The sequence below is a fragment of the Mobula hypostoma genome, chromosome 2, assembly GCF_963921235.1.
Source record: "Mobula hypostoma chromosome 2, sMobHyp1.1, whole genome shotgun sequence".
In the NCBI taxonomy this organism is placed as follows: domain Eukaryota; kingdom Metazoa; phylum Chordata; class Chondrichthyes; order Myliobatiformes; family Myliobatidae; genus Mobula; species Mobula hypostoma.
The window spans coordinates 245,125,585-245,150,686 of NC_086098.1; the positions used below are offsets into that span (position 1 = coordinate 245,125,585).

At 48.8% G+C, this 25,102-nt stretch overlaps 1 protein-coding gene across 7 annotated transcripts in view; it reads right to left on the reverse strand.

Annotated features, from left to right (window-relative positions):
• Positions 1 to 5,462: 5,462 nt before the first annotated feature.
• The window catches only part of shc1 (SHC (Src homology 2 domain containing) transforming protein 1), a 115,607-nt gene continuing 95,967 nt past the window's right edge, over positions 5,463 to 25,102 (reverse strand). For all 7 annotated transcript variants that reach the window (XM_063041896.1, XM_063041893.1, XM_063041897.1 and 4 more), the window contains 9 exons: positions 20,211 to 20,330; positions 18,893 to 18,946; positions 18,355 to 18,406; positions 17,726 to 17,852; positions 13,581 to 13,773; positions 11,742 to 11,817; positions 10,529 to 10,690; positions 7,788 to 8,053; positions 5,463 to 5,601 (listed from right to left, as the gene is read on the reverse strand). In XM_063041896.1, coding sequence (XP_062897966.1) covers positions 5,473 to 5,601; positions 7,788 to 8,053; positions 10,529 to 10,690; positions 11,742 to 11,817; positions 13,581 to 13,773; positions 17,726 to 17,852; positions 18,355 to 18,406; positions 18,893 to 18,946; positions 20,211 to 20,330 — 1,179 coding nt within the window. In that variant the 3' untranslated portion in view covers positions 5,463 to 5,472. The remainder of the gene's footprint in view (positions 5,602 to 7,787; positions 8,054 to 10,528; positions 10,691 to 11,741; positions 11,818 to 13,580; positions 13,774 to 17,725; positions 17,853 to 18,354; positions 18,407 to 18,892; positions 18,947 to 20,210; positions 20,331 to 25,102) is intronic.

Sequence of the window (25,102 nt, forward strand, 5' to 3'; positions counted from 1 at the left end):
ACCATTTGCACTCATCCCCAATTTATTCCCCCGACCCCTCCCTCCAGATTCTGTTCCTTATCCACTGGGGGGAGGGGGAGAGACGATTCAAGCTGCCATTGTTGTGATGTGGGAAGAAACCCTTGTGGTCACAGAAAGAATGCTCAAACTCCAGACACACTGAACCCCGGTCTTTGGAGTTGTACGCACTACTCAAGTACCATGACACACTCAGAACTTTTAGCACTTTTGTCTCTTTCTCCCCTTTGGCCCAACCAGTGTCCCCACTAAAGTGGTCACAATTTCCTGGGTTTGGCCCTTATCCCTCCAAGCCCTGCCCCTCCATGTACCTATCCAAGTGCTTTATAAATTATACAATTGTACCTGCCTCAACTACTTCCACTGGCAGCTTGTTCCATATACTCACCACTCACTAACCTCGAGGTCCCTTTTAAATCTTTCTCCTCTCACACTAAACCTATGCTCTTTATTTTGGACTCCCCTATCCTGGGAAAAAAACTGTTACCATCCATCTTATGTCTACCACTCATAATCTTAAACACTTCAATAAGATCACCTATCATTCTGCTGTGTTCCAATGAATAAAGACCTCAACTAGCCAACTCCCCCTATAACTCAGGCCATCTAGTCCTGACAACATCTTTGTAGATCTTTTCTGCACTCTTTCCAGTTTAACTATGTCTTTCCTGTAACAGGGAGAACCAAAATTGTACACAGCACCCCAAGTGCAGCCTCACCAATGACTTATACAACTGCACCATCACTCCCAAACCCTACAATCAGTGGCCTGACTGAAGGCCAGTGTGCTAAATGTCATTTTCACCCCATCAATAGTATCTACAGGAGATGTTGCCTCTAGAAGGAAACTCCCTTCGGGCAGGAGGTGCAGAAGCCTGAAGTTCCACACCACCAGGTTCAGGAACAGTCACTTCCCTTCAACCATTCAGTTCTTGAACCAACTGGCACAACCCTAATCACTGGTTTAACAGCACTATGATCATCATGGCTGAGTATCCCTCTCAACCCCATTCACCTGCTTCTCATCATCTTATACACTTCTATCAGGTCACCTCTCATCCTCCGTCGTTCTAAGGAAAAATGCCGTTCACTCAACCTATTCTCATAAGACATGCTCTCCAATCCAGGCAACATCCTTGTAAATCTCCTCTGCACTCTCTCTATGGTATCCACATCCTTCCTGTAATGAGGTGGCCAGAACTGAACACTAAGTGGGGTCTAACTAAGGTCTTATCTACCTCTCGGCTCTTGAACTCAATTCCATGGCTGATGAAGGCCAACACACCATATGCCTTCTTAACAAATTCCTATGGACAAGAAAAAAAACAGCGGGAAGGCCCAATAAAATATTTGTTTAAAAACTCTTCCACAAATTTTGGTGTACAATGCATATTTGGATCTCAATCCAATGAAGTCCATAAAATGAGGTGTAATCAGGAATATGTGGTAATCACACTTTGGCTTCAGAATACCAGATAATGTACATGCAGATATAGGAATAGGAGATGGAGAGGAAAATACATTATTTACAAGATTCTTTAGACAAATGATTGGAGAAAGTACTTTGCATAAACATTCAGGCCACAAGTGGCAAAAGGCACGGTTCTTCTGCAGGTGATTGAGTAAACTCTGTATCTTGAGTGTGGGGCCTCTTCGGTGGCCTGTGCTTCTAATCAGTGCCAGAATAAGCATGGGCAGAGGAAGGGTTTCCGAGTTCTGTCCCCGACCCTGATGGGAGGGCTGGAGTCACTTCAACCTTAACACCCCCCCCCACACCCCTCCATTCCTGTCCCACGATCACCCTCACTGGGTGGTCAGTGGCAGCAATTTCCAAAGGTTAACCACCAGGTAATGCACACAATCTACAAGCTAATCACACCAGCAAAATGGCAGTGGACTCAGAAGCAACAGTTCTTCCTGATTAGTATCAGCTTTCACTGATCTCCCCCCCCAACCCCACCCACCACACTTACTCCCTGAACCAACCCGCTTCTTTCAGAGTAACACACAAAATGCTGAATAAACTCAGCGGGTCAGGCAGCATCTGTGGAGGGAAAGGGACAGTCGACATTTCAGGTTGAGACCCTTCATCGAGACTGTAGAAACTCTCCCTCTCTCTGCAGAAATTTCAGGGAAAGTTAGAGCTTCAGACTAAGGAGGACTGGCCCCTGTTGTTTTTGTCCTGAGTGACTGTCCCATCACTCCTGGGGTCAGACACAGAGTGAAGTTCCCTCTACACTGTCCCATCACATACAGGGACAGCACAGGTTAGATACTTGAGTAGGAACCCTTTACAGTGGCCCTACTTCAAAATATTGCACTAAATGATTTTTTAAAAACATCACATCAGTGACACAGAGTGGTACCTTGATCCAGTGTCACCTTGGGCAGATTTCCTTTCACTTCATGCCCCACACCCGTTTAAGACTGAACCTTTTCCCAGGGCTCCGCCCATTCCTACTCTCCAATAACCTTTGGGGATTGGGTAAATGAAGTTACCGGCGGATTTCTGCAGTCACGTTGTGCTGAGCTTGCTGCCTCCTGATGCCAGGAACTCGCAGAACATGTGCTTGGTTCCTGCCTTTTGGTTTCCTGAGTACCAATCTCCTGGGAGAAATATTCACGCTCCTTTGAAAATGAAACTGCTCTGAAATACAAGCCTGCTGCCCTTGACCTTGGATAGGGAAGCAGGAACTGCCTACTAACTCTTCTTAAATCATAAAACTGTCATTTTCTTTTGAAGAGGGTGGACACCAAGAGGAGGAGGAACCCTGTTAGAAACTGAGAGGCACAGCTGTTCACAGGGACAGGGATATTTGGGAATTCTCTACTCCCCCGATGCTCCATAACTCTGCCATAGACTGTCCCAAGCCCAGCTGCAAAAGGAGAAGCAGGGTCGGGCTCGGGGCTAGCAACCCCATCCAGTAAAAACCTAGAGTTATAAACACCAACAGAAGCTCCAAAAACCTCTTTCTGGCAAGAAGAGGGGTTACATCTGGGTACCACTTGAAAGGACTGGTCCAGAACAGAGAGCCGTGGCAAGCTGCTTTCAGCAGCCTATGCCCCATTGAGGAGATGGACTTAACTAGCTAACTAACTCGCTGCTCCATTGTTCAGGGTCCTTTCAGCCTGAGATTGAGGGATGTGTGGACATCAAGAGATCGGGTGGGGACTGAGGTAGAACAGCCGTGACATTACAGAGCAGAGGCAAGGAGCCTCGAGGATGAGCAGCTGTAGGGTGGCAGGCACATGGCAGAGGGATGGCAGGACAGCGTGGCAAGGCAAAGCTGCTCCATTTGGATTGTCCTCAGGCAATCTTCTTGACCCTGACTCAAAGCTTTGGAATTGGGAGCTAGCTAAGGAGAGCTTAAAACACAGTTGGGAGATACGGGGGTGGTGGGGTTTAGTCCATGTAACTGGGGATAGAGGAGAACGGTGGCGGTTTTGACCGTGTAACTGGGGACAGGGGCGGGTGGTAGGGGTTTTGACTGTGTAACTGGGGACAGGGAGGGCGGTAGGGGTTTTGACCGTGTAACTGGGGACGGGGAGGGCGGTAGGGGTTTTGACTGTGTAACTGGGGACGGGGCGGGCAGTAAGGGTTTTGACTGTGTAACTGGGGATGGGGGCGGGCAGTAGGGGTTTTGACTGTAACTGGGGACAGGGGCGGGCAGTAGGGGTTTTGACTGTGTAACTGGGGACGGGGGAGGGCAGTAGCGGTTTTGACTGTGTAACTGGGGACGGGGGAGGGCGGTAGGGGTTTTGACTATATAACTGGGGTCCTCCTGTTACATCTCACTTCTCCTCGAGCCCACACTGTGTGAGTGTTCTGTTTGGCTGCTCACCATCCTGTCCCTGTACATAGGAAGATCCGTACTCAGTCTGCCCCCCATGCATAGGAAGATCCCACATCTCCTTGAGCATAGGAGGATCTCACCAACCCCTTGTGCATGGGAAGATCCTCCTGACTCCCTGTGCATGGGACGATCTCAACCCTGAACCCCAACCTCTCCAGGCTAAGGAAGATCTTACCAACCCCCCTGCGCAAGAGTAGATCCCAAACATGCATCCCCAACCCTGAGTGTGTGACAAGATTCCAACCCCTGTTGTGTTTGGCTTCTCACCAAAGGCGAGGGAGAGATTCTGGGTGGGGAGGGGATGGCAGGGATGCAAGAGGCAGCCAGCTTCAGCCCAGGCTGGATGGCTTACTGCTCTCCCTACCCACTGCTTCACTAGGAAGGTGCCAGGGGGTGGGTGCGTGTGTGTGTTGGGGGAGAGCTCAGGTTACTGAATGGATTGTGGACAGAAACCCACCACCACCCGAAACTCACTCACATACCCGGTCCGGTAGCTGAACCCCAGCATCCCCTACTCCCCCTTTTACCTGCACCCATCCCCAGGTAATGCAGCCATTTAAGGCTCACAGGGCTATTCGGCTGCTAGAGGCTTTGCTAAACGGGGCTGCCACCCCTCAGCTTTACAACAGGACAGTGACTGGGACCGTTTGCTTCCCCCACCTCTCCCAGTCCTGGCTGTTCGACACATTTTTGTACCTTTATCTGGCAGGGTGCAGCACCTCTGGCCAGGTGAAGTATTGTAGCCTCCCACACCTTTATCCTGGGCACATTGCAGCAGGAGGGGAGGTGTGGAGTTTGTCCCTCCCCCCTCCCTCACTGTCATCCAGAGAGAAGTCTGATTGTGCAGTGGTAGGGATGTGCGTGAGACAGCGGGGATGGGTAGTGGGTAGAAATGGAGAGAGAGGTGGTACAGAGGAAGGGTGAGAGAGAAAGTTAGGGAGGGAGGGGAGTTAGAAAAAGTGTGGAGAGAGTGAGAGAAAGGGGAGAAAAAGAATAGGAGGGGGAAAGGTAAAGTGAGAGGGAGAGGGAAACGAAGGGAAAAGTGAAAGTTGGGAGAGAGCGAGGTGGGAGGCAGGGAGAGGGAGGGAGGGGGAGAGATGGAGGGAGGGGGAGAGATGGAGGGAGGGAGGGAGGGAGGGAGAGGGAGATAGAGGGAGGGAGAGGGAGATAAAGGGAGGGAGAGAGAAAGAGGTAAGGAGGAAAAAAGAAAGATGGAGAAGGTGAGGAAGAGAGGGAGAGTAGAAGAGAAAGGAGGAGAGGGAAGAGGAGGAAGCAGAGGGTGGGAAAGAGGTAGGATGGAGGAGGGGAAGAGGAATATTGGAGCAGATGTATAACCCCCCACACGAAGGTGCAAAGTTTCTGGAAAGGAACCACAGTTTTCCAGGGATAGGAATACGGAGCCTCCCGTGAGCCAGAGGGTTACTATGTGACCATGGATGTCAGGCATTTCCCGGCCGCCCCCAGTTGGTATGATGACCTTCACAAAATCCAGCATCTATCCGTCCATCGGAAGGAAAGCTTTTCAACAAATAGCAGCACTTCCATCCAGAGGGGAGCAGGGGACCTGCTGTGCGGCGCCTGGCGGGCCATGCCCATGGGACTAGAGTCTGCGCTCTACGGGCTGCTGCAGGCACACCTCACTGCCAGCAGACAGGATAGGTAGCTGGTTGTCCATGTGGTAGCTGATCAGGTGGCTCACACTCTCAAACCTGTGGTCCTTGGTCCGCACCTGGGACAAGGAGGGGAGGGGTGAGGGGGGAGGAGTGGGAGGGAGAGGGGGAAGGGGGCGGGGAAAGAGACAAGAGGTGGAGGGGAAGGTGAGTTAGAGCAGGGATGGGAAGGGGGAGGGGGAGGAGGGAGTGAGGGTATAAATGAAAAAACACGAGGCCCGTTAATTAATTAGGAGGAGACACGACCAAGTACACAGAAAATACGGCTGCCCACTGCACAAAGCAAGATCCCACAAAGGGACGGTGCATGAGAATGCTCCTACTCCTCCTGAGAAAAGGCTGCGAAAACTTACCCTCCAAGAGCGAGGCTGTGGGATCTTTCCCTCCTATCAAAAGGGCAGGTAGTAACAGGGACAACCTCCCTGGGATCCAGTTTAAATATTGATTTGATTAGGGTTTCAAGTGATGGGAGAGACAAAAAGAGGAACCGCATGTGCACAAGTCCAAGAAATTCCACCCTGTTTCCCCGGAGTTAAGGTGAGGATGTGCTCCCCAAAGAGCGGGGCAGGGTTGTGACAATTTGTGACTCACTTTCTCAGGCATATATGGGCCAGGGGTTAAACTCGAGTCGGTCATTGTACGACAATGCCCCAGGATGTTGGGGCAACAGGTCATCAGTCCTGATCTCATGGAGAGGTTCCTTCCTCCTGTGCCAATATCCTGCTCCCTAACCCTGAAGTTGAAAGTGGAAGGAAGAATCGTATGGCACAGAAACAGGCCCTTCAGCCCAACTCGTCCATGCTGACCAGGCTGCCCGATGAAGTCTTGATCTCCCAACTTACCGCGTTGTGGCTCTTGCACCCTATTGTCTATTTGCAGTGCGTTTCTCTGTAACGCTGTATTTCTCATTCTGTTTGCTCTTACGGCCTCGATCTACAATACTGTGAAAAGACTTTGGCACACCTATAAGATGTATATGAGGTGTATATGATGATGAGAGGCATTGATCGTGTGGATAGACAGAGGCTTTTTCCCAGGGCTGAAATGGCATGAAAAGCCACAGTTTTAAGGTGCTTGGAAGTAGGTACAGGGGTAAGATTTTTGCGCAGAGAGCGGTGAGTGTGTGGAATGGGCTGCCGGCAACGGTGCTGGAGGCGGATACGATAGGGTCTTTTAAGAGACTCCCGGACAGGTACACGGAGCTCAGAAAAATAGAGGGTTATGGGTAACCCTATGTGATTTCTCAGGTAAGGACACGTTCTTACCTGAGAAAGGACAGCTTTGTGGGCTGAAGGGCCTGTATTGTGCTGTAGGTTTTCCATGTAGCTAGGGCGCCCAAGACCTTTGCACAGTACTCTATTCGACACTATAGTGTGGAGAGTGAGGTTGTAAATCTGGCAGGAGCCAAGGTTGGAGTGCTGTGCTGTGGGAGGGTGTGAGACAGGTCGAAGAGAAGGAGTGCCAGGGCCAGGGGGTGGCATGGGTGCAGACACACCCAACCCTGAGACACCAACCAATTGGTTTATTGATCATTACAGCATGTCCTCTGGTGCTTCCTGCTCCCTTCCCTTCCCAACGATGATTCCCCTTCTCCCTGCCAACTTCCCTCTCTCAGTTCCTAGTAGAGACCCACATCAGAGTAAGGTGATATATATGCCTTGGACTTTTGCACAACACTGTACTTGTACACAAAGTGCTCGATATGGATGGCATGCAAGCAAAACCTTTTCACTGTATCTCGGTACATGTGACAATAATAAACCAATTAAGCACTGACTCAGTTTAGCAACAGTGTAGCCATTTTGATCACTAAATTGGATATTTTTTGTTTTAATGATGTTCTTGTAAAGATTATGTATGTCTTAATTTTTTCTAGTGAATGATGTTTATGTGATGCTATGTGCCTGTGATACTGCTGCAAGTAAGCTCTTCATTGTACCTGTGCGTATCCCAAGACCATAGGAGCATTAGGCCATTTGGCCCATCGAGTCTGCTGTGCCATTTCATTATGTCAGATTTATCTTCCCTCTCAACTCATACGTACAACATACATGTACGTATGCATATGGCAGTAAATGACTTTGACTTTGAAGGAGAGTGTGCCAAATGCCTTCACCACCCTGCCTGCCTATACCGCCGTTGAAGTTACCATTACCCTAGCAGAAAACGGGCACCTGTGTTTCGCAGGAGAGTTTGGAGAGGGGCGGGGCGCAGGCCAACACAGGCGGTGTGACTTGGAGCTTACCACGCCCTCTGGGTCGACGAGCAGCAGGTGCTTGGGCTGTCCATTCTGCAGCCCGGTCAGCACGTACTGGCCGGGGGTGGTGGTGCTCTCGCGCACCAGGAAGTCTCCGTTGGACCGTAGCAGCTTCTCGGCCTCCTTGCGGTTCATCTTGCCTTGGTACCAGACCTCCTTAAGCAGCTGCTCCTCCATGGAGGCTGTGATATGCGTGGGAGGGCTGCTGGCAAGAGGCAGCTGGTGGGGGGACCTCAGTGCGTCCTCGAACGGCTCTGGATTGAGAGTGCAAGAGACCAGAATCAGGTTTATTACCACTGACATACGTCGTGAAGTTTGTTGTTTTGCGGCAGCAGTACAGTGCTAGACATAAACATGCTATTAGTTACAATAAGAATATTTGTCCCATATGGCTCTGAACCTTTCCTATCCACATATCTGTCCAAGTGCATCTTCAATGCTGTTAATGTACCTTCCTTGATCCCTGCTGCTGGAAGCCCGTTCCAAATACTGACCACCTTCTGGGTGAGAAAGCTCCCCCCCAGGCTCCTTTTAAATCTTCTCCTTCTCAACTTTATACCCGCATCCTCTGTTCCACTTTCCTCAGAAAAAGACTGTGCAATAATCCTATCAAATCTCCTATGACTTCAAACATCTCTTTAAGGTCACTCATCAGTCTCCTACACTCCAAGAGATAAAGTGCCAGCTTGCCCAACTTCTCACGGTAACTCAGTCCCTCAAGTCCTGGAGACATCCTGGTAAATCTATCAGTGATATCCTGGTGTAATATAGACTAACTATGTGTGAATCAAATGATCTGTGTCTGATTGTGGGTTGTTTTCGCACCAGTATTTTGTTTTGCACAGCCTTTATTTACCATTCAAAGCCTTGTATAATTTGTGTATAATTTACATGCTGTCTATATCTATGAGCAGCAAGACTTTCATTGCGTCTGTACCTCACCGTCCTTGTATACATGATAACAAACTCACCTTGACCTGATTTCTTTGGATTAATTTGTCATTTTCACCCCGGGAAAAAGATGCTGGCTGCCTATTCTATCAATCCTTTGTGTCTACACAATGCTCAAACCCTTCCATTCTCTGCACATTCCTGTGCTATTCAAGAGCCTCTTAAACACCTCTATTGTGTCCGCCTCCGAAACCAACCCGGCAGCACATTCCAGACACCCACCACTCTCTGTGCAAAAAATTTTCTCCACACATCTGCTCTGAACTTAACCCTCTCACCTTAAATAGGTGCCCTCTAGTATTAGACATGTTGACCCTGGGACAGAGAGACTGGCGGTCTGCTCTCTCTATGCCCCTCATAATCTTATAAACTTCTATCACGTCTCCCCTCAGCCTCCACTACTCCAGAGAAAACAACCCAAATTGTCCAATCTCTCCTTCTAGCTCATGCCCTCTAATCCAGGCAGCATAAAAGTGAATTCTTCTGCACCCTCTCCAAAGTCTCTACATTCTTCCTGCAAAGGGGCAACCAGAAATGAATGGAATTTTTCTTTTCAGAGTGCTTTTCTACACTGCCTTCTATAATTAATATAATTAAATGTTGTCTGTGTATCTGTGATGCTAAAACAAGCAAGTTTTTCATTGTACCTGTAACTTGACTTAACAAACTCATGAACAGACTGAAATGAGGAACATCCGGCAATTAGGCCATTTGGTCCTTCTGTACTCTGCTATTTTTCTGCCCCTCATCATCCTCCCCTGATTATTTATCCCTCTATATCCAGGTTTCTCTAAATTCATCCTTGCTGTTCCACGTTTCCTAATGAGGAAAAAATTCCTGAGATTACACTGAGGGTGTCATAAACAATGAAGACAGTTGTCAGGATTTATGGAGGGACCTTGATCTGCTGGGTAAGTGGGCTGAGATATGGCAAATGGAATTTAACTCTGCTAAGTGTGACACATTGGACGGGCCCTGGGACTGTTGTAAAACAGAGACACGTAGGGGTACAAGTATATGGTTCCCTGAAGGTGGAGTGACAGGTAGATGGGGCAGTGAAGAATGCTGGCCTTCATCAGTCAGGGCACTGAGTACAGGAGTTGTGATGTGATGTTAGTGGGACCACATTTGGAATGTTGTGCTAGCTTTTGGTCATTCTACTGTAGGAAAGATGCCATTAAGCTGGAAGGACTGCAAATGTGATTTATAAGGAGCAAACAGGAAAAAAACTGCAGATACTGGAAATCCAAAGTGACACACACAAAATGTTGGGAGGAACTCAGCAGGTCAGGCAGCATCAATGGAAAAGAGTAAACAGTCACATTTTGGGCTGAGACCGTTCTTGCCAGGAATCGAAGGATAGGGAGAGGTCGAGCAGTTGAGACTTAACTCATTGTGCGCAGCAGACTGAGAAGCGTCTTGATAGAGTTGTACAAAATCATGAGGGGCGCACACAGACTTTTTTCCTAGGGTTGGGGACTCAAGAGCTAGAGGGTAGAGGGAAGAGGGGAGAGATTTATTTGGAACTTTCACCCAGAGGGTGGTTCACCTATGGAACGAGTTTCCAGAGGAAGTGGTTGAAGCAGGTACATTAACAGAACTAAAAGGTACATGGAAAGGAAAGGTTTACAGAGACATGGGCTAAGTGGGACTAGCTTAGATGGGCCAAGAGGTCTGTTTCCATAATGTGTGACTCTGGTTTCCCTGACGAGAGGCGATACAATTGTCTGTACTTCACGGAATCTCTGAAGGGACATTCCTCCCAGTGGGACACTCACTCATGTCGAAGATGTCCTTCTGGGTGCTGCCGTTGGCGTGAGCGGCCCCAGGCTGGGGCTTCCCTTTCTCCAGGCTCTGCACATTGACGTACGATGGGTCGTCGAACAGGTCGGAACGGCTGCTGCTCTTCCCAGGCTGCGTAAACCTGTTTGGGACGGCACCTGCGGAGGTCACAGGGCACCGGGTCAAAACAGGCTGCAACCCGCTGTGGTGCCCCGGTGTCCACAGGTACGCGGAGAGAGAGGGTAGGCTTCCTGGAAATTGCCCGACAAGCTGTGGGGATGAGGAATATCGGGCCTGGCCTGAGGAATGCTGGGAATACTCAGCAGGCACGTGGCACTATGGGCGGGGGGGGAAGAGGAGTAGAGGGTGGTGAAGCGATGGAGGGAGGGGGAGGAAGAAAGAGGAAGAGAGGGATTGAGAGAGAAGGGGAGGGAGAGAGGAAAGGAAAGAGAAAGGAACAGAGAGGGAGGGAAGAGGGACAATGGGGAGAAGGAGGGAGTGGGGTTCATAGGTCAGAGCAGCAGGGGAAGTAAAGGGAGTGAGTGGAAGAAAGGGAGTAGGGGGTGGAGGAAGAGGAATGCAGTGGGGGGGAGGGCATTGAGAGAAAGGGGAAGCAAGGAGGGAGGGAGAGAGGAACAGAGAGGGGAGAAGGGCAATGAGGAGAAGAGGTCAGAGGAGGAGGGAGGAAGGAAAGGAGGAGGGAGGAAGGAAAGGAGGAGGGAGGGAAGAAAGGAGAAGGGAGGGAGGAAAGGGGAAGGGTAAGGGACAAGGAAGGGTGTTGAGGGATGGAGGGGGTTGAGGGATGGAGAGGGCAGAGGGAGAAGTGGGAGAGACACACAGTTAACAGCTCAGGTTAACTAGCTTTCATCATACAGGTGGACACTGGGAAAATTAAGAAGAGTTAAATATCCCCACAATATTATTGAATAAGAACAGGGTAGAGGGACCGAGTGGCCTTCCAGTAGAGCCAATGCCTCATGGCTCCAGGGACTCTGGTTTGAGCCCAACTTCTGGCGCTGTGTGTGTGCGTGCACGTATGCTTGTGAACATGTGGAGACTGCTTGTTCTCCCTGTGACTGTGTGTGTTTCTCCTCCCACACCCTGATAACGCGTGGGCTCTGGCAGACCTCGGTGAGTTACTCTGATTGATCCACTGGGAATCGGTCCGTAACCCAGAAGCAATGATCGGCGACCCCAGCCGCTGCTCACCTTGTACCGTGGATGGGTGCTTTTGAGCGTCAGAGGAGCGAATGTCGTAGAGATTCCCAGACGCCTGGCCGACAGGCTACAAAAACAGAGGTGAACGGGGAGTAAAACAGCTGGACAGGAGTCTGAAAACATTTGAATTTCTACAGCACAGGGTTTACAAGACTATTAGATGAATTTTAATTTTGTAATTCCCTGCATGGAAAGAGGCCCTTTGACCTACGAAGTTCGTGCCAAACACAAACCACCATGCACACCTATCTCATTTTATTTTCTATCCAACCCCGCCCACACACCAAGGGGAGGAGGTTTAACCCACTGACTCCACGTCTCATTGGGATGAGGGAGGAAACATATGCGGTCATGGGGAAAATGTGCAAACTTCGTGCATGCGTGTATACACACACACTGCCAAGACAAAGCAGCCCGCTCCACCTTCTCCCCAAAATTGTCCCTCCCTCCACCACAGCAGCTGTAGCGTGCACCGTCTCTAATAACACACCACGGACTATTCTAACAATCCTTTCTGAACCCACCAGTTCTCCTGCCAAGGGAAACATCATCATCCATAGGCTCCCCCTCGGCCATCATTCACTCCTGCTACGTCAGAGCTGTACAGCAATACAGCACGGATGTGCCCTTCAGCCGAACCACGGGATCCACCCAGCTCGTCCTGATTTCCTGCATTCGGCTGACGTCTTTCCAAGCCCCACCCCTCAATGTACAATCCAAGTGTTTCTGAAATGATAGTACTGTACCTGCCTCAACCACTTTGTCTAATAGCTTGTTCCATACACTCACCACCCTCCGTGTGAAAAAGTTGCCCCTCAGGATCCTTTTAAATCTTTCCCCTCTCACTTTAAACCTATGCCCAAGTTTTGAATTTCCCTACGCTGGGGAAAATAATTGCGACTCTCCCACCTTTTTAGAGAGTGGGAGAGTCTAGGACCAATAGGCACAGCCTCAGAATAGGACGCCCCTTTAGAATGAGATGAGGAGGTGAATCTGTAGAATTCATTGCTCCAGATGGCCATGGTGGCCAAGTCATGACATTTAAAGTGGAGATTGATGTTGTTGATCAGTAAGGGTGTCAAAGATAACATGGAGAAGGCAGGAGAATGGAGATAAGGGGGTAATAAATCAGCCATGAGAGAATGCGGATTGACTTTGTTCCCATGTCATGGTCTTATGACCTTATGGACTTCCTTTATTTAAAAAAAATTATTTGGAAATAGAGCACAGGAACAGACCCTTCTGGCCAATTGAGCCCCGGCTGTCCTATTACATCGACGTGACCAACTAACATCCTAGCCCATACGTCCTTGGAATGTGGGTGGAAACCAGAGCACCCAGACGAAACTCATAGAGTCACCGGGAGAATGCAGAAGAATTGAATCCAGGCCACTGGCTCTGTAATCTATGCCGCTTATAATTTTAAACAGTTCTACAAGGTTGCCCCCTCATGCTCCTACATTTCAAGATGCAAACAGCCCAATCTCTCCCTATAACTCAGGCCCTCAAGTCCTGGCAGCATCCTTTAAATCTTCACTGCACTCTTTCCAGTTTAGTAACATTTTTCTCATAACAGGGTGACCACAGTTGTACATGGTACTCTGTGCTAGCATCACCATGTCTGAATCCCAGATCTCTGTCCCCATCAGAACCGGAGGAATCCCTTCCCCACACACACTATGGTGATTCAAGATGGCGGCTCACCACCTCACCCTACTCTCAAGGGGCAATGAGGGATGGGCGACGAATGCTAGTATTTCTGGTGACTACACTACCGCAGGGGCTCAGTGAGAACTGATCGGTGTGCGGCGCACAATACAGGACACTGACCAACGTGGCTCCCATGTGATTGGGCAGTTGAGATGACGCGGCTGAACTCCTGGGTGCCGCCACCCCTTCCCGCTGCCTGACGTCTACCAGCCCACCAAGAGGGGGCTCCTTGCCCGGGAAGTCGTTGTAGTACTGGTGGTCCGCTTGCTCATCCTCCTCCTCGTCCCACGCTGAGGCATCAAATCCTGCCATCCTGGAGTGTGCAGGAACACAGAAACAAAAGACAGATTAGCATTCAAGATGGAGCGGAGGCACAACGGGTAGACCGTTGACACGTGGTGCCAGAGACTGGGTGTCAATGTTGACATCTGGTGCGTGTGTGTGTGCATTTGTTTTTTTTTTGCATGTGTGGAGTTTTTATATTCCCCCTGTGACCATGCTGGCTTCGCCCGGGCACAGCAGCACCCCCAACCTAACGATGAAAGTCACTCCCCATGGTGTGTGGATGAGGGGTAAGTTCTGCAAGGAGTTGATGGGAATGTGGGAAAATGAAATGTGGGTTCAGTGTAAATAGGTGGTTGATGGTCAGCACAGACTCAGTAGGTCGAAGGGCTGCTTTTTGTGTTATGTCTGTCTTTGAAACTCTGGTCTGTCCCTCTCCTTGAATCTGTCTATTCTCCCTGTCTCTCTCTGAGACTCTCACTCTCCACACTGACCCATCACACTCTCCCAGGGTCAGACACAGAGTGAAGCTCCCTCTATACTGTCCCATCACACACTCCCAGGGTCAGACACAGAGTGAAGCTCCCTCTACACTGTCCCATCACACACTCCCAAGGTCAGACGTAGAGTAAAGCTCCCCCTACACCGTCCATTACACACTCCTGGGGTCAGACAGAGTAAAGCTCCCCCTACACCGTCCATTACACACTCCTGGGGTCAGACACAGAGTGAAGCTCCCTCTACACTGTCCCATCACACACTCCTGGGGTCAGACAGAGTGAAACTGCCTCTACACCATCCCATCACACACTCCTGGGGTCAGACAGAGTGAAGCTGCCTCTACACTGCTCCATCACACACACCCTCTCCACTGTCCTTCAAACTAACTGCTGTGTTGAAGAGGGATCAGTAGGATATCCATCTGTGAGGAAACTGCTACCTTGCTTCTACAAGACCTCGAATTGTTAGGGAATTTTCTCAAAACAAACCCAGCAGCACAATAAAAGTGTGAGACACCCCTTGCAGTACCAAAAGCTCAGTACTTAGAATGCCGCACTAAATCCATTCAATTTATAGACAACAACTCAGCATGGACAGCCAACCACTGAAAGGGCAAATCTAAACAACTCAGTGTGGTGTTAATTGAGCCTTGGTCTGAATGGCTGGCAGAGTAAACTGAACAGACTGGGACATAAAGAGTGACAAGCTGGCAGCTTGTTTGAGCCCAAGTCCAGCAATTCTTGGCATTATCCATTGCCAGGAACTAATGTGTGGCACACGGGCTGTCTGTGCTGCAAGGAGATGAGGGACTTCCAGCTGTTTCCCCACCCGAGCTGAGCATGTTGCCTTGCCACAGATGCTGTTGGGCCAGGATCACCAAAGATGCCATGGTGGCATAGCCGTTAGCACAACACTTTCCAGCTTGGGGCATTGGGAGTTTGTGCATTCTTCCCATGAATGCTTGTGCTTTTTCAAGACGTCCTGCTTCCCTTCCACATTGCAAAGACATACGGTCAGTAGGTTAATTGGTCATTGTAAATTGTAGTGTGATTAGGGTGGGGTTAAATAGGTGTGCTGCTGGGCGGTTCAGCTTGCTGGGCCGAAAGGACCTATTCTGTGTCGTATCGCCAAATAAATAAAGTACATTCAGACAGCCCAACAGCAGAACAGAGCTCAAATGATGGCCAGCCAAGACTTGCTACGGAGTTTCCTCTAATGTACTATTATTACAATGGGCAGTACGGTATTGTAGCAGTTAACGACTGCAATGGGGTTCAATTCCCACTACTGTCTGTAAGGAATTTGTGTTCTCCCCATGACCACGTGGGTTTCCTCCAGCAGCTCTGGTCTCCTCCCACATTCCAAAGACAGACGGGTTAAGGGTTAGTAAGTTGTGGGCATGCTATCTTGGTACTGGAAGCCTGGGCTACTCTTAGCACATGCTCAGATTGTGTTGGTCTTTGACACACACAGCGCATTTCACTGTGTGTTTCAACGCTGCAATGTACTTGTGACAAATAAAGCTAGTCTCTTTAGAATCAAGCACATGATGTATGTTCAGCCTATAGCACACAAGCAGCCAGTCATAGAGACATACACGTAGCACGGAAACAAGTCCTTTCAGTCCAACTGTTCCATGCCAACTAAGTTGCCCACATAAGCCCATCCTTTTAGCATGCTTCCTATCCACGTACCTGTCCAAGTGGCTTCTAAATGATATTACTGTACCTGTCTCAACCACTTCCTCCAGCAGCTCATTTCACATACACACCACCCTCTGTATGAAAGAGCTGTGTCTGAAGTCCTATTTAAATCTTTCCCTTCTCATCTCTTCCATAAGAACCAGGAGCAGAATCGGGCCATTTGGCCCACTGAGTCAGCTCCACCATTAGTTGATGGCTGATTTTTTTTTCTCAACCCCATTCCCCCACCTTCTCCCCATAACCCATCAAGAATCATGAACTTATCAATCCCTGCCTTAAATACATCAAGTGACCTGGCCTCCACTGCTTCCCATGATAATGAATTCCACAGATTCATCACCCTCTGGCTGGAGAAATTCCCCCTCATCTTAGTTCTAAAGGGCCGTCCCTCTATTCTGATGAACCCACCAACCACACACACCGTTGGGATGTGGGAGGGAACTGGAGAATTGTGGGGAAACCCATGTGGTCACAGGAAGAGTGCGTAAATTGGACACACATGCAACGCCAGAGGTCGGTATTGACACAAACACACACGCGCAATGATGGAAGATGGGACTGACACACACACACGTGCACGCAAAATGCCATGTCTCTGGAGCCACGAGGTAGTGTCTCTATCCACTGCGCCATCAGGCCTTTGAAGCTCTTCAGCCCACAGAATATGTGTGCTCAGAACTTAGGTGCACTGGGATTGAGGAAGACTACATGGATCAGGCACAGGGAGTTTGTCACTGGTGAGAGTAATGCCAGAATTTATTGCTCATCCCACTGGAGTCTGAACTGCAGAGGAAATTAGGAGTCAACCACTGTGATAGACCAGAAGTCACAATTACGGTCAGAATAGCTGAGGACGGAGGATTTCTTTCCCCATGGCACGCTCAACTTTATTGTTTGAGTTTTATTCCAGATTTACATAATTGAATTTGAAAGTACCAGCTACTTCGCTAGGATTTCACTTAAACTGGAAAGAGTGCAGAACAGAATTGTAATGATTTTGCCGGGACCTCTCTTTGCCTGAGTTAGAGGGAGAGGTTGGGCAGGTTAGGACTTTATTCCAGGGTATGTAGAAAACTGAGGAGTGACCTTATAGGTGTATAAAATCAATAGCTAGATAGAAGGAATGAACACAGCCTTTTCTCCCCAGGGTTGGGGAGCTTTAAACTAGACGGCACAGATTTAAGGTGAGAGGGCAGAGATTTAATAGAAACCAGAGGGGCAACTTCTTCACCCAGAGGCGGTCAGTATATGGAATGAATGACTAGAGGAAATGATTATGGCACGTGCAATAATTACTTCTAAGAGACATTTGGACAGGTACACGGAGACGCAAGAGATGCTGGAAATCAAAAGCAACACACAAAAGGCTGGAGGAACTCAGCGGGTCAGGCAGCATCTGTGGAAAAAAAATGGACAGTCAATGTTTCAGGTTGAAACCACTCACCACGACCCTCTCTACCTTTTTATAATGGCTGCCTCCCCTCTTTGTTTCCAGTCCCAATGAAGGGTGTTGACTCGCAACATTGACTGGCCGTTTCCCTCCACAGATTCTGCCTGACACACTGAATTCTTCCGGCTTAGTCTGTGTTGGACAGGTTCATGGATAAGAAAGGTTTGTAGGGATATGGGTCAAATCTTGACGGGGCACCTTGGTCAGGATGGGCAGGATGGGCTGAAAGGCCTGCTTCTTTGCTGTATGACTTTGAGACTCATTGCCATGATCTGACATGGAACACAACTCGTGCAAAGACACCCCAACCTGATGCGCCCTGACATTACCTGTCATGCGGGGTCACGAGCTTGGGCGGGTTCTTCAGGTACTGCTTGAAGCGCAGCTCGAAGGCCTGTCCGATGGTGCTGATCACGTCCTGCGCCAGACCGTCCGAGCACTCGAGGATGTGGCAGGCTGCCAGACAGATGGAGAGTTAACAGAGCAGTCACCGGAGAAAGGAGTACGGGTGCTGAAGGGTGTTGGAATGGGGTGTAGAACTGTTACCTTGTACTTTTCGTGTAGCTTGACCTTCCTGTGCTTGCTTGTATTTTTATATAATCACCTATATATGTGTAATTATTCAGTGAATTTTCCAGTAATTGCACTACAGCTGCTTCTGTACTTTTCTAGAAACCTCCTAGTTTTCAGCAGTAGGTGTCAAGCCAATTGAATTTAGTTATTCATAAGTTAATTGTTATCTCTGGAATTTTTGTTATCTCTGGTCCGAATATGAGACGACCACAACTCCTTCTTTTCTTTGATCTCTCAGCTCCTCTTTCTTGTGCAATCTTTGGTATTGCAACACTTAATAAACTAACTGTAAGTAATAAGTTCTATGCCTCATCCTCGACTTCTGAACAACCTAGGATCGCAGAAGTATCAGGATCCAATAAGGAAGAGTAGATGGGGGACGTACCTCTTTGATTCACAGGGTCTTTGGCAACATAAGCGACATACTCGACAGTGTCCTGCAAAGGGGAACAAGGAGACCAGGGTTACAACACTGTCCGCGAGCAGCCAAGGAATCCTTACATTGACTCCAGTCACAGAGATACAGTAAGGGAATGTCTTTGGAAACCTCGGTTTGGTCACGACCTCCAGCACTGTGGGTGTCTGCGTGTGTTCCTCCCTGTGATTACAAGGGTTTCCCTGGGTGCTCAGTTTCCAACCACATGCAGCTGAGGGTTGGCATGCACTCGGTGGCCTGAAGGGCCTCAGTGCAGCTGAACCAAATGGAGCAGCTTACTTGAAGGGCCGAATGGACTCCTGGCTCTTTCAGGTGAGTACCATTTTTCCACTCTAGTTTCCCTGCTTCTCATCAGCTTCCATCCACGCCAGCCATTAGATCCCCACAACCACTTCCAAAGAAAGTGAGTACCACGTGCCAACCACAAGCTCTCGGGTCACGGACGTGCTGGGAAAGGATAAGCACAACTGACAGTGTACATACTTACTGGGTCCCCTCCTGAGGCAAAGGATATGGACTGCATGTGGTGGTTAGCAATTATCTGCAAGACAAAGACATTTTTGTCAGTGTTGGTGACAAAGAAACTATACAACCGGTTTAAAATTACACCAAAAGCAGAGGCTGCTGAGGCAACACACACAAAACTCAGCAGGTCAGGCAGTGTCTATGCAGGGAGTTGAAAAGACAGCCATTTGGGCTGACACTCTTCATTAGGCTGCATCCCCGCTGAGGTAACGATGCCTGCCCAGCCACTAATAGTGGGGTTTGTCGCGTTACAGAGCACCGGACCCAGCAAGGATCTGTAACACACACAAAATGCTGGAGGAACTCAGCAATTCAGGCAGCAGCTGTGGAGCAAGTGAACAGTCGAGGTTTCAGGCTGAGATCCCACATCAGAAGTGGAAAGGAAGGGGGCAGAGGTCAGGACACGCTAGGCAGGTGAGAGGTGAGACCAGGCGAGGGGAGTGGTGTGTGGGTGGGAGAGGAAATGAAGTATTATTCTGGTAGAGGAAGGCTGGGGGGGGGAAGGGAAGGCAAAACAGGTAAGGAAGGGAGGGAGGAGGCTGGAGGTAGGGGAGGAAAGGAGGTGGGGTAGATGGGTAGTTGTGGGGGTTGGAGGGTAGGGGAGGAAGGGGCGTGGGCAGGTGGTTAGGGAGAGGGTGGGGGTAGGGGAGGGAAGAGAGTAGGTAGGTAGGGAAGGAGTTGGAGGGTAGGGGAGGGAAGAGGGTGGGGAGGGGATTGGGGAGTAGAGGAGGAAAGAGGGTGGGTAGGTGGGTAGGGAAGGGCTGGGAGGGTAGGGGAGGAAAAAGGGTGGGTAGGTGGGTAGGGAAGGGGTTGTAGGGGAGGGGAGGAAAGGGGGTGGGTAGGTGGGAGGGAGGAGGTTAGAGGGTTAAGGGCAAAGGATTGGGTAGGTGGGCTGGGAGTAGAGAGAGGGATGGGGTAAGTGGTTAGAGACAAAGGAGGAGAGGGAGGGGGTGAGCACTCATAAAGAGAGAGAGGGAGAAATAGCACACACACACACACACACACACACACACACACACACACACAGAGGAACAGACAGTACCACAGTCGCAAAGACACACATAGCATAAGAAGTGGCCCCACCCCAACCCCTCCTCACTTCTTTCCCTCCATATCCCCTTGCCCCCTGTCCTACCCCCATCCCTCCATATCCTCTGTCTGCCTGCCCTCCCTCTGTGAATTTTCTTGCATCACCATACACCCACGTCTCCCCTCCACCCACGCACCCGTCACCGATAGCACACCCCTACCCGCGTCACAGCTGGGGACGGGCCCCGTACCTGCTTGCAGTCGGGTGCCATGAGGTTGAGGCTGCTGGTGGAGATGGTGAGGGTGATGGGCAGCCCAGCGAACTGCAGGTTGCTCTTGCCCAGGATGGCTGACAGGGACCGGCTGCAGGGCTGTCAGATGCAAGGGACAGGTGGTCAGTGTAAACGTGGCAAGCCGGCTCATAATGGCAGAATCAGAATCAGGCTTATTGTCACTGAAATTAGTCGCTAAACTCGTCGTTTTGTAGCAACAGTACAGTGCATGCATAACAATGACTACAAGTTACAGTAAAATAAATAAATTCTGCTAAGTCAGAATAGCGGGGTAGTGTTCACAGTCCATTCAGAAAGCTGATGGTCGAGTGGGAGAAGCTGTTCAAGTGTGGGTCCTCTCCCTGACGGCAGTAACGAGAAGAGGGAATGTCTACACCCTGGATGGTTAGGTCCTTCTTGATGATGCCACCTCTTTGAGGCATCACTCTTGAAGATGTTCTCAATCTGCGGCAAGGGTTGTGCCTGTGATGGAATGCTAAATCTACAACCTTCTGCAATCTCCTGTGTTCCTGTGCATTGGAGCCTCCACACCAGAAGTGAATACAACCAGTTAGAATGCTGTCCCTTTGGGGCATTCCAAATCTCCACAATCTCCTAATGAAGTATAGCCACTGATGTGCCTTCTTCATGATGGTATCAATGTGCTGGGCCCAGGATAGACTTTCTGAGATGTTGATGTCCTGGAACCAGAACCTGCTCACCCTTTCGACTGCTGACCCCTCAATGAAGACTGGTGGTCTTTTCCTTTGATCCCCCTTTTCTGAAGTCCACAATCAGATCCCTGGTCTAATATCAGCACATATTCACACTCACCCCCTCTGAGTTCTTTAGCAGCCAGAGCTTTGTCAGGTTTTGGAAGGATGCTCTATTCCCTAGTAGATGTTGGAAACAGAGAGAAAAAAAAATCGCAGAAGGAAGATCCTACACACACAACTGTGCAGCTAAGCACAGCTCCAAAGCCATCTTCAAAGCTTCTGCTGAGACCATTGATGTGGGATAAATCACAGGCATAATGAGATGTACTGTTGAAAGAACCCTGACTGGTTGCATCATGGTCTAGTATGCGCAGGGATACAAAAAGCTGCAGAGAATAGTGGACTTCATTGGAACATCCCTTCCCACCATCAGCAGCACCCCACAAGTACACAACACCCATTATCAAAGACTGAGCCATGCCATCGTCTCGTAGCTACCATCAGACAGGAGGTACAGAAACCTGAAGTTCGACACCACCAGATGCAGGAACACCTACTTCCCTTCAACCATTCGCTTCTTGAACCAACCATCATAATCTAAATCACTATCTTGGGTCAGAAACACAATGGCAACTTTACATTAAAATTAAATTCTAAAACTGTTTACTTTTTCTTTAGCAATACAGTACAAAATAGACCCTTCGAGCCACACCACCCAGCAACCCTTGATAACCTCAATATAACCCTAACCTAATTGCAAATCAATTTACAATGACCAATTAACCTGCCTGGTACGTCTTTGGACTGAGAAAGGAAACTGGAGCACATGGGCAAAGCCCACACACTCCATGGGAAGGACGTATCCCAACTCCAATGTCCGGAGATGTAACAGCTGTTATGCTACTGTACACCTATTTTTTGTTGTAATTGTATTCTTTATGAAAGTTGTGTATAATTTATGTATAATTAATGTTTTCTTGAGAATGGTGTTTATCTGATGCTGTTTGCCCGTGCTGCTGCAGTAAATTTCTAATTGCACTTGTTCACACATGGAATTGTGCAAGTGACAATAAATTTTAAGTTTGACATGAGTGATAATACTTGTATGAAACTTACACTGGCCATTAGTGTGGTTTGGCACCGCACCCTCTCACAAACTATCAGGTCAGCAGAAAAGGCAATCTGTCCCATTTCGCGTTGAGACCAGACAGTAGAGATGCTCACCGTGAAGAAGGGAGGGGGAGAGGAGAGACAGGGGGTTATAGGTGTTAGGTGTGTTCAGGTATGTTGGGATGAGGGGCAGATGGAGGTGAGTGTGTGTGTGTGTGTGTGGGGGGGGGGGGAGTTTTGATAAGTGGATGATAAGTGAAGACAATGAAGACCTGCAAATAATGGAATCTGTTAAAGAAGGTTGAAAGAAGGTTGATGTGGAATTAGGTAAGGGAAGTAGGGAGGTGGAAGAAGTAGAGAGGAGGAGACCCAGTGGGAGGAGCGTGTGGGTGAATGGGTAGATGTAGTAAATAAGGGAGAGAAAAGAAACAGAGTTACTGGGAGCTGATGGGGGCAGGGGGGTGGGTTGGAAAGTACAGTTTGTGTGGGATGACCCGAGTACGTCAGAATGGGAAAGATACGGATAGAGAGGGAGCTGGCTACTTGAAATTTGAGGAATCAGATAGCTGCTGGGTATTGTTTTGAAGCACTGAGAGAGAAATCATTGGGTTTGGATGGTTAACCATGATGTTAAATTTCAGAGCAAACTCGAGACAAAAGTGCCTCTCAAAGTTGCCTACCTTTCTGTGTTAGGAGGTTCCTGGTAAAATCTGACCATGGGGCCACAGGAGGGAATGTCAGAAACAGAATCAGAATAAGGTCTATTATCACTGACATGTCATGAAATGTGTTATTTTGTGGCAGTACAGTGAAATACACAATATATGTACATACAGTACATTTCATTGTAATCTATAGAATATTTATAGTAATTAAATAAGCAGTGCAAAAAGAGAGCAAAAATAGTGAGGTAGTGTTCATGGGTTCATTCATAAATCTGATGGCAAAGGGGTAAAAGCTGTCCCTAAAATGTTGAGGGGATCCACAGTTTGTTGGGAGAGGGAGAGCTCAGGGACAGCAGAGGGATTCAGAGACTCGGAGCGAATTCCAGAGTTCGAGGCAGCTGAATCAAAACCAGAATTAGGTTTAATATCGCTGCAAAATGTCGTGAACTTTGTTGCTATGTATTGCAATTTAGTGCTGCCGCAAAACAATAAAAGCTATAAATTACAATAATAAGTCTATATCGAGGCCCTACATTGGTCAGGGTTGACTATGGATCTTGCTGTCTACGTGATACACAAGCCAGGGCAGTACAATACAGTTGCCCACATAGCAGGCTCCCACTCTCCACACCGCTGATGAATCCAAAGGAAAGGTACAAACAGGTACAGTTGCAGGAATTACCAGTCAACATTGAACTCAATGTAGGACTGCTTTAGGGACTCCAGCTCTGGATTTTTCCTTGGGATTTACTCCTGAAGGCTTCCCCATGAATGGATATAGATGTAAGGCAGTGAAGGTTTGACATCGAAGTTTTCCTGAGATGAGTCGCCAAACATGGCTGATAAGCCCCATCTGCCCCAGGTAACTGTTTTAAGGCGCGAGTAACTTGCCTTTGCCCCTTCTGTCAGTAGCAGTTCTGCCAGGCTTAGTCACTAAGTCACACGTAAAGGCCAGGAGCTGGACTTGGTTGTCATAGGCTATTTGAGATGCACGCCATTGGGAGCATTTAATAGGTAGTAGGAGTTTATCCCCAACTCCACCCAGTCTATCTGATGGCAGAGGTTAAGAAGCTGTTCCTGAAACGTTGAGCGCATTTGTCTTCTGGCTCTCATACCTCATCCTTGATGGTAACAATGAGAAGACAGCATGCCTGAGTGATAGGGACCCATAATGATGGATGCTGCCTTTTTGAGGCATTGCCTTTTGAAGGTTTTCTGGATGCTGGGGGGACTAGTGCCCATGATGGAGTTGGCTAGGTTTACAACTTTCTGTGGCTTTTTCTGATCCTGTGCAGTGGCCCCTCCACACCAGACAGTGATGCAACTAGTTAGAATGCTCTCCACAGTACATCTGTGGAAATTGGCAAGTGTCTTTGGTGACACACCAATCCCCTTCAAACCTCTATTGCAATATAGTCAATGTCACACCTCATTGTAACTGTATCAGTATGTTGGGCCCAGGATAGATCTTCAGAGGTGTTGGCACCCAGGAACATGAAACTGCTCACCCCTTTTACTTCTGAACCCTTGATGAGGACTGGCGCGTGATCCCTCGACTTTCTCTTCCTGGGTCACAATCAATTCTTTGGTTTTACTGACATTGAGTACAAGATTGTTGATGTGATAACACTCAACTAGCTGATTTATCTGCTCTTGTATGCCTCCTCATCACCATCTGAAATCTTGCCAACGAATTCTGTCATTGGCAAATTTATAAATGATATTTGAGCTGTGCCAAGCCATGCAATTATGAACGTAGAGAACGTAGAGCAGTGGGCTAAGCACACATCCTTGAGGTGCTCTGGTGTTGATCGTCAGCAAGGAGGAGGTGGTATTTCTGATCCACACTGACTGTGGTCTCCCAGAAGTCAGAATCCACTTACAGAGGGAAGTACAGAGGTCCAAGTTTTGGAACTTGTTGATTAGAACTGATGGTTTGACTGTGTTGAATGCTGATCTGTAACCAATAAACAACAGCCTGATGTAGGTTGGCCATTGTCCAGGTGATCCAAAGCCAAGCGGAATTCACAATAGACCTATTGTGGCAATAGACAAATTGCAGCAAGTACAGGTCCTTGTCTAGGCAGTTGTTGATTCTAGCCATGACCAACCTCTCAAAGCACTTCATCACAGTAGATATAGTGACAATGGACGAAAGTTGTTAAGCAACTCACTCTGCTCTTCTTGGGCTCTAGTATGACTGTCGTCCTTTTGAAACAGGTAGGAACCTCTGAACTCAGCAGTGAGCTAGAAGATGTCCTTGAACACTCACGCTAGTTGGTTGACATAGATTTTCAGAGCCCTACCAGCTACACCACTAGGGCCTGATGCATTGCGAGGGTTCACCCTCTTGAAAGATGTTCTGTCATCGGCCTCCAAG